Source organism: Empidonax traillii, unplaced genomic scaffold, assembly GCF_003031625.1.
Source record: "Empidonax traillii isolate 1590-97213 ecotype Southwest subspecies unplaced genomic scaffold, ASM303162v1 scaffold58:size1836614, whole genome shotgun sequence".
Classification (NCBI taxonomy): domain Eukaryota; kingdom Metazoa; phylum Chordata; class Aves; order Passeriformes; family Tyrannidae; genus Empidonax; species Empidonax traillii.
In genome coordinates this window covers 1,225,817-1,236,342 of record NW_020955251.1, presented here as the reverse complement: position 1 = coordinate 1,236,342, position 10,526 = coordinate 1,225,817, and the positions used below count along the sequence as shown (strand labels likewise).

General features: G+C 38.4%; 1 protein-coding gene across 2 annotated transcripts in view; it reads left to right on the top strand.

The window, feature by feature from the left end:
• Positions 1–10,526, top strand: part of LMBR1 (limb development membrane protein 1) — a 64,397-nt gene that overhangs the window by 8,316 nt on the left and 45,555 nt on the right. For both annotated transcript variants that reach the window (XM_027879792.1, XM_027879793.1), the window contains exons 2-3: positions 7,976–8,048; positions 10,458–10,497. In XM_027879792.1, the coding sequence (XP_027735593.1) occupies positions 7,976–8,048; positions 10,458–10,497 (113 nt within the window). The remainder of the gene's footprint in view (positions 1–7,975; positions 8,049–10,457; positions 10,498–10,526) is intronic.

The window sequence follows — 10,526 nt, the reverse complement described above, 5'->3', positions numbered from 1 at the left end:
TGTTTTGGGAGTACCACTTAAAAAATGCTACAGGTGCATGTGTGAGAAGACAAGAAAGAATACTTTTATGTGTTAGGATGAGAAAGTTCATATGTTCTAAGACATGCATTTTGCCCTGAAAAATTAATATAAGCCAAAGAAGCTGTCTTAAATAAATTGTTTACTAAGTCTGTATTAATGAGACTTTTGAGGTTATTTTTTCAGAAAAGAATTTTTAATGGAATGACTCTTAAGTTTTAATACAACTGATTATCATAGCCTGGCTGTTGAGCAGTACCTTCAGGTCAAACAATGTCATTAAAATCGGAGTCAAGAGTACTTTTCAACATCAGTACATGATTTAAAAACACTCTCTAGAATTAACACCAATAGCACCAATTCAGACCATGAATGTACAGGTCAAACAAATATAACTTGTTGTCGTTTTCTGAGGGGGTTTAGTGTATTCCTGGGGATGGGATACAGAACCCTGAACAAAGGTATCTTGGGCTCATTACTAAGGGTCATGGAGATGCCATAATATTTTTTTTCTCTGTGTCTGGCAATATAAATACATTCCCATTAAGCACCTAAAAAGGAGTGTAAAAGCTAACAAAATAATTTATTGATTTGAATTCCCTCAATAGTTTAAAGTGGAGCTTTGCTGTTGGTGAATTTAATGTGAATGTAGTTTTAAGTCAATGACATATGGAAGCTACCTTCTGAAGGGCTGTAGAAGCTGCCTTCTATCTTTAGCAGAATTTCTTGCACATGGAATATATTTTTGGATGTTTTGTGTTTTCTGTTGGATCCTGGAATCTTTTCCTAGATGAGCAAGTCTAGGCACCCAGCCTGTGAACCACTTATAATTATAATTTCTTGATGACTTAGGAACCAACAAAAAAAAGTGGGTCAACCTCTTGCACATGTTTTAAGCCAGGGAGGAGTCCTGAGAGGAGACTATACACGTGGGGGAATCATAGGTGTGGAGGTGTTGTTAGTCAGCAAAATAATCTGTAGACATAGAACATATCTGACATCTTCTCCTAAGGTTGAATTTAATGTGTCATGCCAATATATATGTATAGGGCTGGCTGAGTTAGATGAACTTAATCTAACCACAGAGTGGAGAGTTTTTAGGAATAAATAGTTAATATCTCATTTTGAGAAAAATAAGCTGTCCAAAGCAGATGATATAATGAATGCCGAGGTCAAACTGAGAGCATCGTTAGAAGTTTTAGTTTTCTTTAGTGTGCTTAGTTTGTTATAGGTCACTTACTGTTGACACATCCAAAACAGGTGGAACATCTTGTTTGCTTTTTAGATGTCAGTGGGATAATTGAGTTATTAGAAATAGACCAAGCAGAACTGTTTGTCTCCACCTGTATTTTCTTGCAGTTTATTCCTGTCATCCTTTCTACAAGTAAACAACAGCAGTTGCCAAGTGGGACAGTAAGAAGAAGCTATTTAGTTGCCATGTGGCATTTTAATGCATATTAAAATACTTTAGGAGCGTGAGAGCAGCAGGAGATGAGTGTATAGTGCTGTGTTTAGTTGTTTTCTATTACAGAAATTAAAACCCAGAAGTGCAACACAACTGTTTTCTTTATGTAGTAATCACAAGGAAAACACAGACAGTTCTGTTTGGTGATGTTACCCAGAGTGACTTTTGCCTTCTCTTTTCTCTGTGCTGTTTTTTCTATTTAGGGAAAAGGGCACAGACTGTAAAGAAACAAGAAGTGGAGATGTTCTTTGTTTTGTCTGTAGCCTTTTTTTTGTGTATCATTTGCATAGAAATGCTGGTGGATATAATAACAGGAACGATTTTTAATACTGACGCAGCCACTTGGTTTTAAAGTTATTTCCTTTCTTCCCTAACTGCTTAGTTTTTTAGAGCTTCTTGATCTTTCATTTCTTACATAGCATAGTAAAATGCTGTTCACTTCTTGTCTGTTTTGCTCTTCCAGATTTTCTCTCCCTATGGTAGGTGCTACTATGCAATCAAGGGGGAGGAAATGATAAGTTTTCTGCTTTGATGCTTTTCAAGTCAAAATGAACATGTGTTGAACCTGTGTTTTGTGCTTGGAAGTGTGTTAAGTCAAAGACCATTACTAAGGTGTGTGAGTTCTTTCTGTGAATGAGTTCTGTGGTGGTTCCTACTGCTAAAAGTTGTTCTGTAAGATGTCTGGCTCTTCCATAGTTGGAGGACACCCCTGACACAGTCCTAGAGGAGCCTGTGCTTACACTAGTACTTTTAAACACATTCATAAATGACCTGGAGAAGGGTATAAATTACGAGGTGACTAAGTTTGTAATGGTGCATATTTATTCAGGACAGTAAAAAAAGGCTGACTGGACTCCAGGCTCCTGCTCAGGGGAGGGTCAGCTGTGGTGTCAGACTAGATTACTTAGGGCTTAAAAACCTCTGGGAATGGAGATTGTACAACCTTGCTGGGCTACTGGTTTCACTGCTTGTCTCTCCTCACGGAAGTGATTTCTTCCTGCCTCCAGTCTCATCCTCCCAGTGATACCATGGTCTACAGCTCAGCTCTGTCTCCTTAATGACCACCTCATAGGTACTGGAAGCTCCTGTCAGCTCCTCCTGAAGCCTTGTTTGCTCAGGCTGAACACGCTGAGGTCCTTCAGCCTGTTTGCACCAGGCAGGTGTTCCAGCCTCCTGACCATCTTCCTTGCTGCAATTACCAACATCTTTCCTATACTAGAGGCTCAAAACTGGAGAGACACAATTAATTCCCATGATTATTGGCTTTGCTTCAGGTGATACAGCCCAGAATGCTCTTTGGAGTGTGTGCTGCCAGGGCACAGTGATTGGGAGGTACTGGACAATTATTGGGCAAGGCACCTTATGTGCTTTCTTCCTTGTATAAACTACAGCTGTGCTTCCCACACAGTTGGGAATAATTCCATGCTACATAAATAGAATCTGTTTATCTTCCTGTACATAAAAATGCAGCTTTTGATGCAGACACACAAGAATTACAGTTGTAAAAGATGGTCAAATCTTACTTGTAAGAGGAAAAAAAAAAGATAATCTTACTCATTTTGAGCGTAGTCCTTCTTAGCATGAAAGGGTAGGTCTAGCACTTGCAACAGAAAATGATGCTTTTACCAGTCTCAGGCATGAATTTCAGTGCCAGAGTTTTAAAGGTCATCCACATGGACAAATTAGTGTCAGCTGATCCTTGATAATTGTCAGTGGGATAAGTACAACATAATTTGAATTAGTTCAGGCTGTTACTGCTCCTGTTTAATGTCAGCCCCTTAGAGACACATAGTTACGAACCGAAATGGATGCAGGTGATCTCCAGCTCCATTCTCACAGGAGCTGAGAGCTGCGTGGTACAGATCCAAAACAATGGCTTGGATCATACTTGGATGACTTTGGGTGAGAAATCCAGAAGTACGACTCTGTGGAGGAGTTGGATACCAGATACCTAAGAATGCAGCGCAGTGTGTCTCCAAGTAGCCTCTCTTGGCGTGTCTAGTGTGTAATCTAAGCAGGAGCATAAAGCACTTCCAGGGGAAGACAGGTTTCTTTTGCTTGTCCCACCAGAGGTTGTATTTAGTCCATGGGAAGAGATGTGAATGAATTAAATGCATCAGGTTTGAAGACTCCTTAATGTGCCCCCTGTTAAAAGGGAGCCCCTCTATGTGACACAGAATCCATGTGTTTTGTTTTCAGTTACTGAGTGGTGTGGAGGACACACACACACAAACATTAAAATGATTAAGAATTGCTTTGCTTGACTGTTTTTCTATAACTGTTCTTCATTACAATTCTTGGGCTCCTCCTAATTTCCTTTATGTTCTGGTCCATCTGGTCAAACATGGGCTGAGTTGTATTTCCCTTACAAGGTGAGAACCCACCATAGTTGTACTTAAAGTAGCTTCCCGGTCTGACTATGGCAACAGATCCACAACTATTTTGTCCCTCAAAGTTGGAATGAATTTAAGGAAATAAATTTTAATATTGGAAGGTATTACCTCTTGTGAAGTGTGGGTTTTTTTTCCTCATTTTTTCAGTTAACACTATCGGGGGCTATCAGAAATCCTTAGTCATCCTGGTTGGATCCAGTCTTTGCACAGTGTCTTGACTGTCTCTGCAAATCAAACCTAAAGGAGCTTCATTTGAGCTCCAGTGAAAAACTTCTTGCAGAGGACTTTGGGATCTGAGGAATGTAGCTTGTCCTAGATTTGCTGTATTTTAGCATCCATAACTTTTGTCAGCTCTTACTGTAGAGATGATGGCATGAACCTGCTTTCTGGTTGGAAACAGCTTGCGAAATGATTTGGATTTAACCTTATATTCCAGTGTTGGCTCCAATACTGTTGCATACTCTAGTTTTCTGAAGAAAAGATGGAATTTAAAGAATAAAAGCTTTTTTTTTTTTCCACTGAAGATATTGATGTAGTTTTTTGTATGGTCCTGTTTTGAGTAGTGTCCTATTTCAGTATACCTACCTGTGCTTTTTAATAAGTGATGAGAAATGAAAGCTGACAGATGATTTAGTATACTATGAACGTATGAATGTGTGAGTTAGCTCTCTTCTAGAGGTTTTTTAGGAAGGTTAAATAAGGAATTGTTAAGAACTGTGTTTTCTGAAGCCACGTGGCTATTGGTAGAGTGTTCCTTTTGTGGATGCCAAGGGGTATACCCAGGAAATGCACTGAAAGGTATTTCTTAAACTAGGGTCAGTGTACCTTAGTAGAAGAGCTGTAAAGTGACTAAGAAACTGCCTGTAGTGTACATGACACAGGGTGGTATGTTAGGAAAAAAAAAAGCTACTCTTCAGTTTCCTCAGATATCAGAGGGTTTTTATGTTCATGTTAAGAGCAATCTTGCTCAACTTAGATGAAAATAAAGAAAACCAGTCTTTGGTTAGCACAAACCCAGTTCTTCAGGAGATGTAGTCAACACAAAAAAGGGTTAGATCATGGTTAGAAAGGACTCAATTATTTCAAAGCCAGAGACTTAGTGTGACATTAAGGGGTGTGTGTGTGGTGTTTTTTTTTTCTTTGTTTTTTTTTTTTTCTTTAATGAGACATGGTGTTAAACTTGAACCCTAAACCCAAGTTTCTACTGTAACTTGAGAGTTGCTCTGCTGAAAGCGGTTGGGAAGGACAGCGTGGATGGATCCAGTGAATCAGAGGATAATGCTGAGTTACTCGTGTGGTTCTCAGGTGAATGTGGTGCAGCACTTTCAGCACAGCAGGGCTTAATACTGTTCCTATAACTGTGAGGTTGTACCTGGAGTGCTGCACACAAGCCCAGTCACTCATAATTGAGAAACGTGAACTGAAGAGGAGCAAATACGAACAAGGCTGGTTTTCTTTTTTCCCAGTACAGAATATCCTGAAACAAGCAGCAGTATGTGGAATAAAAACCCAGGATTGCAGCATGTCAGAACATGGAGCCTGTTCTTCAGCTATCATAGGCAACACATTCCTTTTCCCCAGCTTAACTGAGTTCCACTCTAAAAATAGTTAGGATGCTGACTTTAGGTATTCCCTTTGGAAAGCTGTTCAGAATGCATGGTTAGAAACAGTTCAGGATCAGAGGTTTCACTGAGTATAAATTGAGACTGCAGTAATATTTCTGAGTTTGCTGCTTGACTTATTTTGGCCAGTATGAAGGACTTTTAGTTTATGAGTTCTCTTTCATTAAGATCTTAGAGCTTTCATTTATCAGAATTTACGTGTTTTCTTGCCCATAATTTTAAAATGATGTGATTTCTCAATAATAAACGACTTTATCAAACGTGCAAAGTTGTTCTCGATTCTGACAGAAGTAGGAGGATAATTACACCAAGATACATAGTTATCTCTTACTGTTGAGTTGCAAAGTAGCTGTTATTTAAAACCAGAAATGCGGCAGTTGATAGTTTGTGTTACTGGACAGTTTTTATCTACTGTGCCCTTCAAAATACCTCATTTATCTCAGTGATACCTTTTACGTACAGACCCACATTTTTATTGTAACCTTGCTATCACAGATAGAATAAAGGTCATTTGTTTTATTTGAAGGTACAAACAAGATTGCAGTAACTTTTATTCTTGTCTTAAAGAAAATTAAGCTGAAAATGAACTTAACTACATCTTTCTTTTACGTCAGTACGGTGTTATTTGGATCTGACAGATTTTTAAAGAATTCACTGACCCTGTATATGTGATACCTGATTTTAAAAAGTGGGTGCCTAAAATTAGATGTCTCTATCTGTAGCCTTGGTCTAGTTTTCAGAGGAACTGGAAGCTTGGAGAAGGATTCTCTTTCAGCATTACGTTTTCTGATACTGACAGGATGAGCTAGGTCAGAGTACTGAAAAACCAAGGCTGTTCTCAGTTTCTTTTGTTCTTCCTGATTCAAAAATATACCAACTTTTTTTATTAAATCTTAATAACATTCTTTATAATTAGAATTATTTATTTAAAGAATTGAATTCTTTATCAAAACCTTTTCCTCTCTGAAGCTTCCTCAGGAAAGTTGGAGTGGTGAGCTCTATTCAGATTAAATGTTTGAATTTGGAGATCTAGTTATGAAATCTAATTTTCAGCATCTGTATTTTGGGTGTTGCTCCTGTGTGTTGCCTGCACAGAAAATGAGCTTGTTTGCCACTTTCAGACCTACAGCACTGTCCTACTTCTAGGAGGCACCTGTAGGGCAGTTCCAAGCACTCAAATGCCTTGCTCAGACACTTGGATATACTTTGGTTTTTTCAGTCTGAAATGTCTGACTACCCAAGAGAAGTAATTTTCTCAGTTTATTTTTTTCAGTATTTTATAAAAAGACCATCCTTCCTGAATGATACATTCTTTCTCCCTCTGATTCCCCTGATTTGGATGTAATGAGCTTATTTAGATGCAGATTTTCTAGGGCAATCATCACTACCTTCTCTTTCACTTTTCCCTTTTCCTTAGGGTAACTTTTCTGCTCCTCATTTTTTTTAAGACAACAAGTCTACAAATGATTGAGTAAATAAGTAGATCAGCTGTTACCCAGTGAAGTAATTATGCTGCACAGAAGATGCTTCCTTCTTGATGCATTTCTGACTGAGTCACGTTTTTAATAGTATCAAGATGAAGGAAACAGTGTTGAGCCACTGATGCCTCATTCAGGAGCAAATAAAGTTCTTTTTTTTTTTCAACCCCGCAAAGACTTGGTAGGTTAAAACTGTCCTGCTGTTCGATTCCTTTCCTCCAAGATTTATGACATATTTGGAGGTGATTTGGTCTTACCTTATTGTGTTGAAATTTTGGTGGTACGTCTTAGAAACAACTTGATGCTAGTCACTCTGGGCTCAAGGTACATCTCGCCGAAATAAGCCCCCAACCTTTTGAGGAGGGAGATTGTGCCCCTGGCTTCTGACTGTCAAGAAAATATCGTGTTTGATGAGCTCATGCTGGGACATCCAGTGTAGGCACACGAGTCTCTCTGGAGTGTGTGTTGTCACCTGGAATTAGTTTGATTCAAGACATGATGGAAATAGTAAACATGTTTATTTCTTTCCACACATGTTAACAGCTCACTCCAAAACAGATCTTCAAAGAGCCCATTGTATAGGGTACAATCACCCTTAGGTTACACGTGAAGGGCATATAAGTCAGATAACTGTTACGACTCAACTGAATTCAAACTTCAAAAAAAACCCAAAAGAAAAACAAAACAAAAACCACAAAACACCTCCCCTTCCCCCAAACAAAAAAAAAAATCACACTGCAAATAAGGCTTTTTTCTTAATTTTAGAGTAAAACTTGCTGGCCATATAATTGCCCAGTACCTGTTATTTTAATCATACTGTTCTTACGTGTTTAGCTTTCTATTAATAAGATATAAAACATCACAGTCTTTAAGTTTACTTAGAATACACTCTTGTTGATCTGAATTCAGTTTTAAATTGTTGAGACTGGATTTTCTGTTTATTAAAATCCAGGCATTTCTTCACAACCTAATAAATGCGATGTTTTTTTTCTTTTTCAGATCTGTTTTCTCCTGTTTGCTGTTCTCTACATAGTTTCCTACTTCATAATCACAAGATACAAAAGAAAAGCAGGTAAGCACAGAATTTTTAACATATCCAAAAACAATTTTGTTTTTCAAGTGAATAAGAGGATTCTTCTTGTCTCTGAAAAAAGAAAGCAGAAGAACAAGATCTCTGACCCAAAGTGTTTGCCAGGCTGCTGGTCTGTGGCAGCCTGGACTGACCTGATTGTCTGTGCTGCTGCCTTGCCCTCTCTCTGCTGCCTTTGTCCCTGAGCCCTGAGTTCCCAGACCCTCCCTTGTGCCCACTCTGGCACGTCTCAGGCCCTGCATTGTGCCAGAGATCACTAAACAAGGCAGGGAGAGCACTGAAGTATCTCAGAAGAGGATCAGTGAGTGCTGACGTGTTCATTCTGTTATTAGTGGGAGGGCCACAGTCACTGGTTCTATTGTGGCTCTCTGACAGTCTAAATTTTAACTTTTTTGAGAGGGAAGAAAGGGTTAAGGTCATGTAGACGCTTCTGCCTCCTTTGCCTTTAGATCCTGTTGCTCTCCTTTCACATCAGCTTTTCCAGAATGAGTATTTTCAGTTGTGTTTTAGTACCAAAATGAAGTTCATGGCTTTAGGTGGTAAAGTAAAATGTTACCAGTGATACAGAAGGAAAGTGCTGTATTTCTTCTAGAAGTCCTGCTTTGCTCAGGTCCAGTTTTTTCAGTGTTCTTAACCTGTTCCTTACGACTTCACCACTGAAGTCTTATTCCTTGAGATACTACTGTAATTTCTTTCCCTTTAGAAACATTGTCTGTCTGAAACTAGGCTGTAGGAAGCCCCATCATTTTCTTCTATATTTTTTTCTAAAGACAGTAGCATAAAAATGTGTATAAAATGTCAGAATCTCCGACTGTTGGCAGCTTATCTGGGACCTCAGTGCTTACTAACAGTCAGTCATGCTGTAGAAACATTCCTGTGCCTGATGATCTTGGCACTTTGAGCTTTAATGGAAACTGTTTGTTGAGCTGTAGTGACCTGTGTTATGATAGAGCTGCTTTCATAGGAGTCACATTTTAAAAAGTAAATGCTTCATGAAATTTAATACCTTAAAAAAAAAAGGTGCACTTCTTTAAACTTAGGAAGTAAGACTGATATTATCCTCTGATCCTAGTATGTATTTTGGATACTACAAAGCTGCTACCATTTGGAGATAGAGAAAAACAGGAAGGGGAAACTGGTTTGGCAAATACTGTTAGATGCAAAGATACTTTTACTACCTTTTTCTGGCACTTGGTCTTGGCTAGGAAGAGGAGCTGCTCTGCAGCTGTGAGTATTTAGGTAGGCAAACTTTGTAGCTTGATAGGATCTTCCTGATGAGACATTTTTGAAGAGTTAACACGGCTGGAACTCTTTGAGGACAAATTGTTCACTGTTTATCCAACAAGCTCTTTAGCCAAAGTGATTCATAAGAGACCTTGACTTAGTCTCTCAAAATACCATGAGCTTCCCATCAACGAAACCCAACAACCCCACGTACTTTTACAGAAGAATTTCAAAATAGCATTATGTCAGTGGTTATGTGTTTATTTCAAGTGTGTGCATGACTCTTAAGTACATAAAACACTTGACTTTGTTTATGTTTAGATTTTAAAATAAATTTGATTTACCTCTTATGGAAAACCTGACAAATACAAGAAAGCTGAACGTAAAATGATTTCAGATTTAAAAATGCTTACATTTGTGTAAGCTGATGTAGAGGAGAGTGTAAAGAATAAATGATGTGTTAGTGATTGATCTCCGAGTTAGACGTTGACATTATTTCAAATGGCTGTAATATTAAGTGAGGAATAAATAAACAAAAATTGTCTAAAATGTGAAGTACCAGAAGGGAAGTCATGATAACCTTAAATCCAAAACAAATAAAAATAACAAGACCCTGTCCTTGTTGTCACAAACCCCCAGGAGCTGGGAGGAGGGATTAGTAAGGGGAAGCAACTGAGTGGCCATCCCTTTTGCTCTGGGTATGCTTTCTTGTTTTAAGGAGACATTAATACTGAAAATGAAACATCAGTTTAGGGATTTTCAGTAGTAGTTAGCCTGGACCCTAAGACTTTCCTATAGCTTGCCTGTTCTCCCTGGTTTCAGAGGTGCCCAGAGGGACAGTTCCTAGTAGCAGCCATGGTGGTAGTAGTAGTCTGAAAGTGTGATTGCCACAGAGCCCTCTGGAAGGTGCTTCCAGGAAGTTTTGATTGTTTAGGTAAAGTGAAATAACTTAGTTAAATTGATTGAAGAGAGTTCAACTGGGGGGAGGGGGAAAAAGGTAAGAGTATTCATTTTTATAAGGAACTTTCTTAAAATATTGATGCTAATAAATTGTATCAGTACATCTAAATTTTAATTGCAAATTAAAATTATTCCTATGTATATACATTTTAGCCTGAGGCAAGACATGTAAGTATTGAATATAACCTGCTGTAATTTAATTTTCAGATGAGCAGGAGGACGAAGATGCCATTGTTAACAGAATATCGTATGTATAACTCTTCTTTGCAGAACTTT